The sequence below is a fragment of the Anabrus simplex genome, chromosome 12 (genome assembly GCF_040414725.1).
Source record: "Anabrus simplex isolate iqAnaSimp1 chromosome 12, ASM4041472v1, whole genome shotgun sequence".
Lineage (NCBI taxonomy): Eukaryota > Metazoa > Arthropoda > Insecta > Orthoptera > Tettigoniidae > Anabrus > Anabrus simplex.
The window spans coordinates 54,719,728-54,735,782 of NC_090276.1; the positions used below are offsets into that span (position 1 = coordinate 54,719,728).

At 41.7% G+C, this 16,055-nt stretch overlaps 1 protein-coding gene across 1 annotated transcript in view; it reads right to left on the bottom strand.

Moving 5' to 3' along the window:
- Nucleotides 1–1,688: 1,688 nt before the first annotated feature.
- mRRF1 (mitochondrial ribosome recycling factor 1) overlaps nucleotides 1,689–16,055 on the bottom strand; it is a 36,167-nt gene continuing 21,800 nt past the window's right edge. The window contains exon 2 of the mRNA XM_067156811.2: nucleotides 1,689–3,028. Coding sequence (XP_067012912.1) covers nucleotides 2,176–3,028 — 853 coding nt within the window. The 3' untranslated portion in view covers nucleotides 1,689–2,175. The remainder of the gene's footprint in view (nucleotides 3,029–16,055) is intronic.

Genomic DNA, 16,055 nt, shown 5'->3' on the forward strand with positions numbered 1-16,055 from the left:
CTGTTTTATTCATTTGGAACAATATTTTAATGCCAATTACAACCTCAATGAAATTGATGAAAAGCCTAATATTTTATATGACATAATCGTTCCATTTTATAATAATCACCAACCCACTACGAATAGAACCTCCAATATCCCCACCAGCCTCTCACCACTACCCCTCCCTCAGCTTAGACTCCTACCGCCAGCCTCTCCTTCAATATAGCAATAAGTGCTGCGCACACTGCCATAGTAGAGAGATACCCATAAGGCTGTGTGAGAGGGGTGTAAGTCTCATATAACGTAAGTCTTTTCTTATATTTCCTTTTCTTCACCAAACACGGGTTTGATTCTCTCTTTTTCTTTCTCCAGACATTCTCGATAACATACAATCAATCCATATTGACAACCACCTTTACTGAGCCACTGTTTTCAACAGTTCTGGTTGTATAGATGTCCCCTTCAGCCAACTTTTAAGATTCTTAAACATCACATGCACTTATTACATGTCACAGTGCAATCGAGACAATGACTGGTATCTACGCCTACAATTTGTAACATTTCTTTAAGAAGGAAGCCATACTTTCCAGTGTCGATTCAGTTAAATGTAACTTAACCTATTGACGAGTGCACCTAAGGACAGTCAATAGAGTGCGCACGGCATTTGTAGTTTTAGGCTAGTACTAAGGAATTAATTGCTTACTGACGTAGTATGACATTTGGCGGCGTTTTTTTGGAACCTTTTCAGTTACTCAAATAGTGTCGTCGTACAAATCTTAGTTCAGTATGGCGTTGGTCTCCGACGGAAATGCGTATACTCCAGTGTAAGAGTTTGGCGCGCCATCAGCTTACAGGTTACAGCAGTGTTACGATTGCCGCTGAAATGGATAGATGTTTGTGCCCTTTGTAGCCATAAATATTTGGTTTTCGTAAATATAACTGTGAACGTTTCTTCTTTTGTAAATTACAAGTGATGCTATGGAGTTTCTGTACACAACTGGTGATATAGATGAACTAAATAGAGATATTAGTGAAGGTGATGTATTAAAAAAATGTTTTGAAATGACATTGTTTTCTCGATCCAAAGTATATTTTCATGTGTCTTGAAGTCTCTCAAAGTTATAATAAATAAGTTTATTGAAGTTTTTTTTTTTTTAATTCTTACTCCCCAGAGGTGGTTTACCGGTCAAATATGTGCTCGGATGTAGCTGGCATTATTGCACAGCATATACCGTGTGCACTCGTCAAAAGGTTTTCAGTCTGTCGAATACACAAGTTAAATATATTGTCTTACACTGTAACACACCTGTTAAAAAAAGCAACACTTTATTAAACACCATACCCTTCCTCCTATTCTCTTCCCTTCCCTAAAGCATGGCAGTGGCTTGTGTTCTGGCATAGCAAATATGGAGAGTTTGTCAATTTGAATCGTGCGCCCGAAAGTAACAAAGCAACCTCATGAAAAATCACGAACAGCATCCTTGACTTTTTGTAGGTATAGTTCTGATACACCCTGTATAGTCTACTGACCAGTTAACAGTAAATTTATAACTACTTAACTGCAAAAAAGGGAATGAACAGAATGTAGTTCAGACTACAAATGCAGCTTGCAAAGTAGAAGAGTTGCTGACTGATGCTTGACTACATAGAAATGTCTAGTGGCTCTTCAAATGACAAATCATTCTTTGAAAACAAATACTCCCGAAGCAAATATTACAGTCCACTTTATTTTTCCTTAGCATTCTCTTGGAATTCATGCATGTATACTAAAAATATTACATTCAAGAACTTAATAATAATAATAATAATAATAATAATAATAATAATAATAATAATAATAATATTTGATTTTGACTGATGATGGTCTCTAGCAAGATCAAAACTAGTTTCATGAAATATATGTAACTTTTTTAAGGTTGCAATAAATAGTATTGAATAGGTGGAAACCTTTAGCTTTTGTTTCACATTATTTTACCCCTTTCCCAGGTACAACACATTAGTTAGGAAATCATTAGATATTGTAGTAATAGGGAGAGAAGGTAAGGTTTCATGTTTTGTGATCAATTCAGCATAACTTTTTATTACAAAACCGATTTTTACGAGAATAATTTTTCAAGAATGTAATACACACGTTTTCTCAAATCCAACAGTTCCAACTACACCCTTTCGAAAAACAACCTGACACAATCTACCTTAATGTTTACCAATCAGCTCAGTTTGTTTGGCTTCAAGAATTTTGTCCATTTCAGACACATACTGATGCCCAAGACTGACAATCTGATCTTGAGCTTCATGTGAAAGGTCCTCTGAAATGCTACTGTTCCTTTTGACCTGCTTTAGATATTTATTTTGTATATCTCTGATGGAATCCCTATATTTCACAAACAACATTTTTGCATTCTTTGCTAAGTTCTCTCTATGTTCCTTTGTAACTTTAGGCACTGGGATGAAAATAGTTGTACCATCTTGTTGAGGATTCAAGTTCATGCCCGACTTTTGTATGGACTCAAGAACAGCGGGAATGGCCTGAGGAAATGAAGTCATATTAATGATAACAGTCTTAGGATTTTTCCTCACAATTTGGGCCAGCTCTTGAAGCATAAATTCTTTACCTTCAAAAGAGACCGAGACTGTTTCAATTGAACCAACAGTTGACCTTAGTGAGAGATTCTTCATAAAGTCATCTTTCATATTATCTACAGCCTTCTGCATCTGGTTCTTCAGGGAGTCAACACTGATTACCTCTGACAGCCTTTCTTCATTTATAATGACAGCTTTTTTCTTTCCTTTATCGCTTTTCTTCTTATCTTTCGCTTTGGAATAGTATCTTGTTCCTACAAATGTAAGTCTCTGGAGTGATGCGGCTGAGCAAAACAATGACGGCTTCTGTAGTACTTGCTGAGCTGCCTTTTGATTCAAGTAACTCAGATCTGTGCACACCTTCCTTAGTAGTATACTAGCTGCTGACTTGTACTGTCCATGTCTGTAAATCTTGTGTGGTAAGGAGAGGGAAGACGGTAGCCTGTACAATGACACAGCAGCTGCCCTGAAAAGAAAGATAAAACTAACATGAATAACAGCTACAACAAGACTGCTTCTTGCAACAGGTATAGCATTTATGCCACACCACAGATATCGCATATCCAAATTATAAGGAAAGAACAAATGGACTGAAAGTATTAACTGACTAAGACAGGAAGCAGCGCTGTGACATCACCTCACTCCACTCGATCCTCCTCCCCACCTGCCTCCCTCGCTGTAGACATGTTTGGAGAGTTTGTGAAATAAAAACAGCAGCTGATAGGAAGGAAGAGAACGTATTAGCATGGGGGCAGTGGAGATTTAACATGTGAATTAACACAATGTCTTTGAGCTCATGATGCAACATACGTCGGTCGAGTCATAAGTTATGGCAACTATTTTTTTTCTCGCGAACAGGAGAAAACACAGAAAATCTAAGATATGCATTTGGAAACGTACGGCATGTACTTGCGAATGATGCCACTAGATGATGTATGTAAATAACAGTGTGGGTCTAAGCATGCCCCAAGTTCAGTGTGTGAGTGAGAGCGTCACAAAATGGAAGTCAACAAGCAGGAGCAACGATCATATATTGAAATAGCAGTTCTCCGCGGCAGAAATGCACGCCAATGCCATGCAGAGCTGTGACTATGATCTAATCCCCAAAGTCAAGAAGCCATTACGTGGACAATGGTTTGCTAACAAAGAGGACATTGTAACAGCATTTTGGAGAGAGGTGTCACACGTTAGCGATACACATGCAGCGAATGGTATTCAGCGCCTGCCCCACCACTGGCAACGCACAGTGGAAACTTTGGGTGATTATTTCGAAGGTCTGTAACCAGTGAAGACCTGTCCTTTGTACATAGTCTTGTGTATTTGCTGTCTACACCATAATAAAACAATGTTTACCAATGGCCTGTGTTCTGTCACTTTTCTACGAGAATCTCCTGAAGTCAGAATTTGTCTTCAGGCACTGTGCATAAGTACATGCCCTATATTTATCAAATGCACATATTAGATTTTCCGTGTTTTCTCCTGTTCGCGGAAAAAAAAAAAATAGTTGCCATGACTTATGACTTATGCAGTATCAAAAGGTTAAGGACTGGACATGGTTGTTGCAATAACTTCAGGTACAAGTGGGGTTGGATCAGTTCACCAATGTGTGATTGTAACCTGGAAGAACAGACGATTGAGCACCTGGTCCAACGCTGTCCTCTTCATTCGTACCCTGGCACTCCTGACGATTTGTTCGCTCTCACACCCGGTTTAACTGAATGGCTGAGAAGGATGGACTTTAAAGTTTGATTTTGCCTTGAATGTATATTGTATAAAATCAAACGATTAAATAAATAAATAAATAAATAAATAATGACTCGACCCTCATATTTTCTAGGTATTCTGCCTCAAACTATTCGCAAATCTATTCAGAGATTGTAACTAATTCATGGTTTGCTATGTATTGTAATACGATTGGGGTAATAAATTACCACACAATTGGCAGCATATAATTCTACAACTAAGTTTTAATTAGCTACCAATACTTGCACACTAACAAACAAGTTCACAATTTACATCTCAACCACTTACACACAAACACAGTCACACTGGTTACACAGATACTACACATTTTTTTACATTGCACGCAGTGCAGCGGTGTGTCTCAATAAACCAATGTCACCCATTTGTCAGTCACACACTCCAACAGTCTTCGTTTGATGTCCCTCGCTGGCCACCGTCAGACTCCACACTGACATACATACAGCAGACACTCAACTGGAGCACAATTCCGCGACTTTGAACACATCTCACAATAGATGATGACAGTCTCTCAGCACTCGAACACGGAACACTCCCTCACAGTACTGTGCTCACGGCAGTATGCATGCACACAGCACTCAGTACTCCACAGCTACACTGACTGTGTCTGCCTGCCTGTCTGCTTTATATGGACCAGGCCTAGCAGCTAAGATTCACCTGGAGCATCCTCGGTCAGAACACACTGGACCAGACACCAGATCATTCCAGGGTGCAATAGAGAGGGAAATGGCATCTCGCTTCATCCTTCCTGAGTGGTCAGCGCGGCTGGGACACACACACACACACACACACACACCAATAACCTGGCAAGACGTTCGTAACCTCAGCACCGAATAGGACGGAGTACTTAGCTCTATTCCTGGCTGCCTTTTCCCTGAAAAACTTGTTACTCATTTTTGGGGCAGGCTGAATGGACCTCATGACCACATGCCTCTGCAGAAGTCGAAATCTTGTTTCAAAACTTTTCAACTTCCTGACAGGGAATCAAATCCACATCCTTCCGGGTGAATCGAGCACCCCTTTACTGATTTCAGACCCATGAGAAAAATTCATTTCAGGCAGTTTAAGCCTCTCTTTCTACATCACGAATATTTTGATCTTTCAACATTTTGGTCAATTAGACATTATGGTTCATCGGCAGTCGGGTAATTAGACGACTTGGTTTCTCTGACATAATGGTCATACGATTGTGTTGCCTATATCATAGCAGTATTCATCACAACTTTTATAAAATCCCAAGTTGTAATGAAATTCCTGCACTGAAATTGGCACAAATAATTCAGTTCACAAAAACAAACTAATGCTTGTAAAAAAATAATTCTGCTACCAATTTCACAGGAATAATGAACAGAAAACCTGTCGTTACTGGCATTGTGAGAACAAAATGTACAGCAAGATGTATTACTGGTACGAGTCTTGTCAAGGAAGATATATTCGCTCATGGAACCATGGTCATTCTGCAGGTGTGAGAGCACAAGTTCATTGAGTAATGCACAATGGTGTCAAATGACACGCCGAGAAACATGTCAATGAGTCTCCGAGTGAAGTACTTCTTTCGACACCATTGCAGATCAATGAAGAGGAATCATAATGATGTTGCCAGAAAAGAACACTCTAAAACAACAAATAAACAGACCAATATACATGGTCCATTAATGGACATTATACATTTTCTAGCTGACTCATTTCTGGTTGCCAGAGTTTCGCTCCAGTGTGCCAATTTGGGTTTGTCAGTAACTAGCACACCTACCAAGATGTATGGCTAGTGCATATTATGGAAGCCACTGTGCAGGCTACTTGGAGTCACAGGCAGTGCCAATGCATTTTTTTTTAAATGCTATTTATTCGGGGCGTCGACCTAAGATCTTTTGCCCCTACTTTGTACCATATGTTGTGAACCTGCATGTATTTGGAAATGGCGGAAGTGTAAAGTGTTGAATCTGAGGAAAGAAACATTAAGGACGACACAAACACTCAGTCCCCAGGCCAGGGATATTAATCATTTACAAGTAAAAAACCCTGACCTGGCTGGGAATCGAACCCGGGGCCGCCGGGTGACAGGCGGACGCGTTGCCCCCTACACTGCGGGGCCAGACTGCCAATGCACTAAATCAGTATCTATATTAATTTATCAAATGAACAGACTACAAAATCAAGGGACACCAGTGAATCCTCGCAATGTAGCACAAATCCAGGTTACAGGGCAATAAACAATCACACGTAATGGTGACAGTTTTCTGCAACACGAATCTGGGAGCAAGGATCCTGACTGCAGCATAATATTTGCCACATTAATCACCTGTCTCAGAGTTCCATGATGTATTATTGTGACGGAACATTGAAAGTTACACCTCACCAATTTCAGCAGTTACCGACACCTCATGGTCGTTTCCGAGAGCAGTTTTTTCCACTTGTATACACTTGAACAGCAAGGAAGAGCGGGTTAACATACACCCATATAAAGGGTGATTCAGCTAAGTAGTCCACCTCAAATATCTTCTGATTCGTTAAAGATATGGACATTATGTTTTCAAATTCTTAAATTGTATAAGGGGCTCATAAAATGTTGTCCTATTCCTCTCAATCACATGAGTAATTACCAAGAAACTGGTAGCAACTTTGTTTTTTTTAAATGGGACAAAAGAAATTTCACCTAATGGAACAATTAAGAACCGCGCGACAAATTTAGTGATGTGCTTATTTTGAAAATCAGACAAGTACTTTTGGAGATACATGTGTGGGTATTAGATAGAAAGCGATGCACCAGTGGCTGTGATGTCCAGTGTACTGTCCGCCTGCATAACTCTTGCTTTGTTGATAAACATACATAGGGGCCTACCAAACGTATTCCATACATAGCCTATTGTGATCCTATTCATCAACACCATCATTGTACAGTTCCAGTTTCCCGGGTACTGTTAATGAGCTTCTTCCACGTCTTCCTGTCCATATACAACTTGTCATGGAGATCATCCACTGTCTATCCTCTGGTAACTAGATCAACCTTGATCATGCCCATCCATCGGGTTTTAGGTCGTCCTGCAGGTCTTTCCCCTCCACCTGTCTTTCCAAATTTATTCTGGCTCTTCTTGTAGGCTCCATCCTCATCACATGCCCGTACCACCGTAGTCTGGGTGTGCCGATTCGGTCTAATAGGAATGTCTTTATTCGGCTTGTGCATTATCAAAATGTGTGATGGTCAGCCAAACTCCATGGGCGAGTTTTGTTTCATTTTAAATTTTAACGTGTAAATGAATTCAATTTTCTCAGGTTTGCCAGTACTGAAGGAAAACAGTACTAATTATTTATCCTATGCAGTCAGATATTTCCGCTAGGATACAAGACGAGGTGGAGTGGGGAAAATCCTTACAGACATAGGCTGCATTTGACACATGCCACCACTGTACGATTACGTTCCATTCTTTCCAATGACCATGTCATTAATTGGATTTTGAAGTTGTTGATTTCATCTCGTGCACTAAGTAGTCACGAGAAGGACAATAAAGCACTTAAATGATTACTATTTCACTGTATTATCTGGACCTTTTTCTGATTCAACGACAATGAAACAAAAGATTTGTAACTCCAAAATGCTGTAGGCCTATTGTACCCTATAGGGCACATTAATACTGCAGGATGATACCTACCTGTTCTTCTGTTCTTGCATACGTGCTCCAGCTCAGCTACAATCGGCAGAAAGGGTCGTTAATTTTGGGTTCTATGACGAGAGGATCATGGGTGACTCAATACTACATTAAACTACGAAATGAGGAACACAAACGCACCTACTGACGTTTTGAGCACAAGTTGTGTATTCTTAACTCAACATTTCCTTTCCTTTATATTACAATTTATTGCACCAATCGTGCTAAAATGGATGCCCAACAGGCTCATATCATGAATAAGATAAACATCAAACAAAGAAAATTATTCGCTATCTGGTTGGTTTGTCGTGTGGAGACTATATAAGTGAACTCAAGAAACAAATGTGCTCTTATACGGAACAGCCACGCTGTACCTGCACATGAAGTATATGATGCTAGGGTGAGAACTTGTCATGCAGAAATAACGCCACTAAAAGATCCCCACATATATTTGGGAAAATACCCACACAAGATAATAAGTTTGAACCTACGACTACAGACATAACCGTTCTAATCTCGCATGAAATATCACTCCATTGTGGATGTGAACCAAGGTCCATTCAAACAAACATTATATTTACAAAAAATTACGGCTTAAGCAAGTTTTCTTAGTGCCTCATTTCCATCTACCGCCCTACCATTATAAACAAAGTTAAACAAAGTATGAGAGAAAGAGGGGATGAATGAATGTACCCTCGCACATGCTTGTCTCGCCTGCGGGAAGGAATTCCAGCCCTCGTCTTGTATTTTAAAAATGGCTGCGAGCCTCCCCACTGTGCAGGCAAGGTAAACGACCTCGAAGGCCTGGTCCGTGAAGCACCCTCACACAAACAAAACAAAAACATAACCCAGTTTCAAACATGCAGAGCTCCACTCCACCTTAACCTTGTCTCAACACATGACGAAAATCGCCACAATAAATGAGTGAGGAAATCAACATACGTGTCTGCACTATCCAACGTCCGTGACAGACCGCCCTGGGTCTCGATTCGACCACCTGGAGTATTACACATGTTATACATATCCATCTCGCCGTCCGCCTAATGCGACGTGTTCCAGTTAACCCTCAAGTCATGGGTTCAAGCCCTAATTTGACATATTACAAAGGGTCGCAAATATATGTGACATCGTCTACGGGTTATACCCATTACCCTCACATTCAATCCAACACCATATAAACATGGAGTAAACAATTAAATCCAGGCCGCATACGTGCTCTACATTGTGCATACGTATTCCCCTCCCAGCATATGGGTACTCTATCATGATTAACCTATAAATACAAGCAGATATCGACAGATGCCGTGCACTAAGAAACATTGATCTAAGCTCATGCCTAAGCTTCCCTACGACTACTATCATATGCTACCTTATTCCTTGCTTACCTATAGACAATAAAAAATACAATTGTGTATACCTAGCCTAAATTATATAAAGGAAATATCTTAATAAATGGCCTAATGGGCCGTAATCCTACTCCTTACTATTTTTACAAACTAATCACCGTATTTCTGCATAACAACCCCCCAACCCTACACATATATATTAATTATTGTTCACTTATCTATCATCTTGGAGACCTCTTTCCTCCCTCCGTCGGGGTTAAGCAGCCCTGCTCAGCCCATCATGGTAGCAATGTGGTCCTGGGTCGATCCTCTGCGTCCAGTCTCCATGGGTTGCTCGTTCATGAAGCCGTCTTCTTGAGGGATGACTCGTTCATGAGGCCTTCTTCTTGAGGTTGTGGTCGGCAGGTCTCGTATCACACGTCTCTTGAAACACAGCACGCGTCTTCACTGGAATGAAATGCCTAATTTATTAACAGCACAGCATTCCCGGTACTTTTATTTAATTTTCGATGCAAAAATCAGTACTGGCGATCTGCGACGTTTCAGTCATCGTTCCCCTTCAACTACTTAACCGCGCACGAAGGTATATAGGCAATATCTATTATCTGAAATCAGCAGCCTACTCAGTCGAACAAATTGTCCCTATCTCATGGTTGACTGATTCATACCCATACGTATATCAGGAATAGCACAAATGACTTTAGTTTATATTTGCACTTCTTCCACACCTCACAATATATTTACGTGGTTACCCGTACCTCTTCATGATGAAGTCTACACGTACTGCATTGTCTACAGTCGGTTAATTAGGCACTTGCGACCTCACTTGTAAAGCGTCTAAATACAATCATGCGATTGAATAGTTACTGGAAAGTTTATGAATCACCGATTCACTGAATAAACCTTAGCACAACCGTATTAAAGTAATCACCATCTTTGTCATAAACAAAGGTTTCTGGCGCGAGCATCAGCAGAACGCGACACACACGGACAGCGGCCTTATCATGGACTGATCACCTCCTTCCACCTTCCTTGCTCTTATAGAATCCAGGAACCCACGCGACTCGCTGGGAAGTCCCGGGTAACAACTTGAGATTGGCATGTGGCCTCGAAACATTTTCTCACGGCAGTCGGCCTCCCACGTAGTTCTTTATTCAACTATATATTGATAGACTTTGAGGTGTCTCTGGCTTCAGAAAATTCTGTCACCGATTCCCAACCTATTATTTTCTTGTAAAACCTTCAAATATAGGAGTTATGACTCAATTTCCATAGCGTGGTGAGCCTGTCAGTTCCCGCTGAAATTCTCTGTTAAGGTGGCACGTCTCTCCCCCAGACAGCACCCATCTCTCTTTCTTTCTTCCTCCTATATTCTTTCTTTATCGCACACGACCACGCCTTGCCTCGGGAATCCCCTTCTCGATTCCCGCTCTCCATATGGCATCACGCCCTCACAGTTAGCGTCCTGTTGCGCATTCTTTTATCAGCGTTAAATATCCATTCTTATAACCAACAGAATGGTACATTTGCTTCCCCACACACTAAAGAAAAATATGAAAAAATCATATTTTTTTGTATTTTTCTTTGCGTCAGATATTTAACGCTCGCGTGGGTATTTCTTTCATTCAGAGCCATCCTGTGGCATTTTCCGAACTTGTTCCAGTAGCTCCTCACGCTCCTTTCGAATTCTATAGTATGTATCCAACAAAGCCAAGAATTTTCTATTATTTCCCGAACATTCAGTGCACTCCACTGCAGCCATTTCTAATATTGCGCTGCTCTGCGGCGAGACTTCGTCTACCCTTCCTACGTTTAGGGATACTTCATTCGGATTGTGATCAAGGTTTTCACTTTCATCGTCTTGCATCTCCGGTACTTCGTCTGCACCTCCCACGTCTTCTTCCTCTTCTTCTTCTTCTTCGTCCTCTTCTCCCTCCATCTCTTCATTCTCGATGTTGTCCTCTATTGGCATTTGTCCTCTGGGAATATAAATTTTAATATTGGCTGCATTGAATACCTTCTCAGTCCTACCGTCCAAGCTTCGTACCCTGTATGCATTGTTATCGTAACACTGAATTATACGATAAGGTCCCACATATAGTTCGGCAAACTTGTGATAAAATCTAGCTGACGGTTGACTGGGAGCAGGGCGACGAATGAGCACTAATTCATTCACTCGCAATGGGCGGTGGAAACGCCTCTTTCTGGTTCGCCTCAATCTACGTTCCGCCTGCGCCCTCAGCTGTTCGGCCGCCCTCCTCACACACATCTCTTGTGACATTCTTGTGTCGGTGGGGCACGGTATAACACTTTGCCACGGGCGACAAGGGAAGATGTTGTGATGCAAAACTGAAGGAATTTGTGCCGTGGATTCGTGTCGTGTCGAATTGATGGACTCGGTTATGATAGGTATCACACTTAACCATTTATAGTGTTCTCGCGGACAGTAGATACGACAGTACTTAGCAATCTCTCGCATTATTCTTTCACTTGGGTTTGCTTCAGGATGCCGTATGCTGGATAGCACGTGTTTGATTCCCAGGCGTTCCAATTCTCTTTTAAAAATCTCAGAAGTGAACTGCGCACCGTGGTCCGATAACAAACTCTCAGGTTTCCCCATGGAAGGAATTATCTTGTTTTTCAACTGATTTAGCGCCGTCCGGGTATTCGCCTTCCGTACTGGACATAGTGTTACGTACTTACTGAAAACATCCATGCATACTAATATGTATTTCAAGCCTCTACTCGCTGCAGGAATTGGCCCATACCAATCTATTGCGAAAAGTTTTCTTGGCTCCGTAGGGAGTAACGGTTTCGGTTTTTGCTTTAATAGGTAGGGGTTTGGTTTCACCCGCTGGCATATATCGCAGGTCTTAAGTAGCTGCTGAACTGTAGTTCTCAACTTAGGCCAAACGAAGGTCTCTTGTAGCGTCGCAGTAACCTTATCTATACCGGCATGTCCTGTGGCATGATGTGTAAGCCAAATTAGTCCTGTCTGTAAATTGGAAGGTACCACTATCCGTAGCCGGGTGTGCTCTTCGTCCACAAATTTGTGCAACATGCCATTAAGGAAATGGTAGGATGCAGCCTTCTTCTCTGCTTCAATGTATTCTGGGGTTCCTTGTTGCAGTTCTTTCTTAAAATACTTCACCATGAGACTAGTGGCAGGGTCTTCTAATTGCTCATGCCCTATGTTTCGCAGCTGGTCTAAGACTTCCTGATCTTCCTGTCCCAGTGTTGTCAAGTTTATTGAGACTTCTGCCGGATTCGGATTACGGCTCAACGCATCTGCCAGTACATTCATTTTCCCCGGGCAGTGCTCAAAGGTTAAGTCAAATTGCTGGACATAAAGCGCCCATCTAGTAACGCGCCCACTCGCTAAATTTGTCTTTAATACAAAAGTAAGAGCCTTATGGTCTGTTCGGATTATGACAGGAAAACCATAAATATATTTCCTCCAATGGTTTAGAGCAGTGACTATTGACAGCATCTCTAGCTCTGTCGTGGTGTACTTTATTTCATGCGACCGTAATTTTCGGCTCATGAAGGAGAGATATGTTATTGAGTTTTCTTTCTCGGGGGTTTCTTGATATAGTACAGCACCTATTCCCACTTCTGATGCATCTGTCTGTATTACGAATTTGCGAGTGTAATCGGGATATCCTAGTTTCACAGACTTTGCCAGCAGTCGTTTAGTATTCTGAAATGCTTGTTCATGCATCTTATCCCATTTCCAACGATTATTTACTTTCAATAGGTCTTGTAGTGGAGCGACCGTTTCCGTGTAACCTGGACAATGATTTGCGAAAAAGAGACATATACCCAAGAACTGTCTAATATGCTTCACACGAGTAGGTGTGGGAAAATTCTGTATCGCGGCTATCTTCGTGGGGTTAGGCCTTACACCTGTTCCATCCACTACATGGCCCAAAAATAAGACACTTCTCTGACAGAAATGAGACTTCTCGAAGTTTATCTTAAAGTTGCTCTTATTGAGGTCTTCCAATAGCATGTCTATCTTCTTTAAGTGTTCATCCAGGGTCTTTGAACCTATTATTAAATCATCCACATATTTGAGAGTAAACGCCTTTACTTCCGGGCTTAGGTTCGCTTCCAGAGCACGGATAAGAGCGGAATTTGAGGTTTTTAACCCGAATGGGAGACAATTAAAGCGATACGTCTGGTTATCGAACATGAAGCCCGTCAGCATGCTTGTTGCAGGGTCTAAGACAATATGGAAGAACGACGAGGTCAAATCGAACGTACTAAAGTACTCCATATCACCGAATTTTGTCAATAAGTCTTTTATGGCCGGGGCACACTCATATTCGGGCACTAAGCGGCCATTTAATATACGCGCATCCAAACACAGGCGTATCGAACCGTTGGCCTTAGGAACCGTACAGATGGGGTTCAGGAACGGCGTGGCCGCCTTTGATATTATGCCGTTTCTCTCCATGTCCTCTATTATAACTTTGACTTGGGAAAAGAATTTTTCCGGTATGGGATATGGTTTCTGCTTATATGGTTCCCAATTTGTTACATTCAAACGGTATTGAAAGTTAGGAATTCTTCCTGGCTTCGAACCAAAAACTGTCGCATGCCGCTCCAAGATATCTTGTAATCTCTTCTTGTCTTCCTCCCCAATTTTAGCTTCCGCGATTTTCTGTGGCTTTATCGCCTCGAAATTTTCTCTCTCTGTTTCGTCCTCTAAGTGGGCTACCATAATCTCACACTTCTGAAAAATCCCTTTATAATCCTCGCATTCGAACGCTGGCCTGTCCTCATATTCACTCATGTTCCCGTCCTCTGCTGCAGTTAGCCAGATTCTTTCCTCCTGGTGGTAATCCTCATTCTGATTCATCTTAACTTCTTCGGGTATCGGACTTAAGTGTAATCTAATAACATTGTTACCCATGTCAATATTTGCCTGATGTTCACGAAGAAAATCTGCTCCTAATATCAGGTTATATTCCATTTTCATGAGCACTACACACGGGTGAGATATGACTGATCTGCCTATTTCAATGTCCACTAAGACTTGTTCCTTGCATACAGTTGTCTTATCTGGTACGATCCCTCTGACTTTCAGCTTAGCGATAGGAATGGAAGGAACACGTGTTCTGGTCTTTATTTCTGACAGCAATGCTTGAGAAATAACACTGATTGATGCGCCTGTGTCTACGAGGATACGTGTCTTTAAACCATGTATACGTGCATATATTATTGGTAATTCTTTAACTGTCTTGACGTCAATTTTAATGTGGTCGTCTAATAAGTCCTCAGGTTTTATTACCCAACTGTCTACTGTCACCGTCATCCATCCTTCTTCACTATTCTCTCCTTCATGGTTTAGGCTATCTCCATTTGTGGACCTTGTAGTTTTTTTTTAGCTCCCGCGCTCCCCCTGCTATATTCAGGCGCGTGAGGGTTCAAGTTACACCCTCGGTTTTCGTTAATGTGTTGTTGCATTTCCAGACTCTGGGCACCGCACTGTATCGGACTCGCCTGCTGAATGGCATTCCTCCATTTCTCTGAATTGTCACGTTCTTGCTCTAGCTTGTTCACATACTGCCTATGTTCTCTCTCACGTTCCGACTCACAAGGTCTGTAATCATTTCTGTGCTGTTGATAGTCCCGCCTTCGATTCTGGTTCCAGTCAGAGTAAGGTTTTCTCGCCACGTTCCTTCCCTCGTACCGTGGACGATATTGTCTCTCTGGCAGTCCAGGGTTATGACCTGCTGGCGAAACGTCTCTCCTTTCTTTGTAGTTTCTATATCTTTGCTGATTATTCCTATACCAGTGTCTTCCATTCGATCCCCTTTGCTGCCGGTCTTGTCCTTCCTCTCTCATCCATCTTGATGTCTGGGTACCCGAGTCCTGAATTTCTTGCCGGCTATTTCTTCCGTGTGTGTGTTCTTCAGGCATCACCTCCAGCGTGTTTATCGCTTCAGTATGCCGAATACGAGGCTGATTCTGTACCGAGGTTTGATCTAATTGCCTTAAAATCGTTTCAGCCTCACTGGCTGTATCGACGTTGGCGGCGATCAAGATTCTTTGCACCTCGACCGGTAGCTGTTTCATGATGGTTGTAATAACTTCTTTCTCTGGAGGTGGGTGGTCTAGTTCCCGCATTTTAATTAGCTGTGAAATAAAAAAATCATTAAAGCGCGTGGGCAGCGTGCTGGCATATCGTCTAGCGTATAGCTCCAGTCTTAAATTCTGTTGGACCGAGAGGCTCCAGTATCTCCTGAGAAAGGCTTCCTTAAAGTCCTCATAAGACTGGAAGGTGTTCTTGAAAGCAGTCATCCACTGAGATACAGTCCCTCCTAAAAACCTCTCTACTGTTCTAAGTCTTTTCTCTTTAGGTATCCGACAATCTTCCATATACTCTTCAATCTCCCTGAGAAATGAACGGGGAGTGCATTCGCCATTAGCTAAGAACTTCTTAGGTTTGTCCTCGTTTGATCTCACTATATTATACACGGGAATGATATTGCCATTCTCCGGCATTGAACTCGGTCTCATTGGCTTCTGTATATTCAAGGATTCGTTAACCGCCGCTGGCTCACTTAGGGGATTGCCCTCTATCTTAATTTCTACCGGCACCTTTATTTCGTTTGATGACATCAGCACCCCTTCTCCTTTTCCTCCTTGATACTCATAAGAATTTTTCTGTTCTAGTTGCTGCTTCATTTGTCCTACTTGAAGTTCTAACCCTGACATTCGGGCAATCACTTTC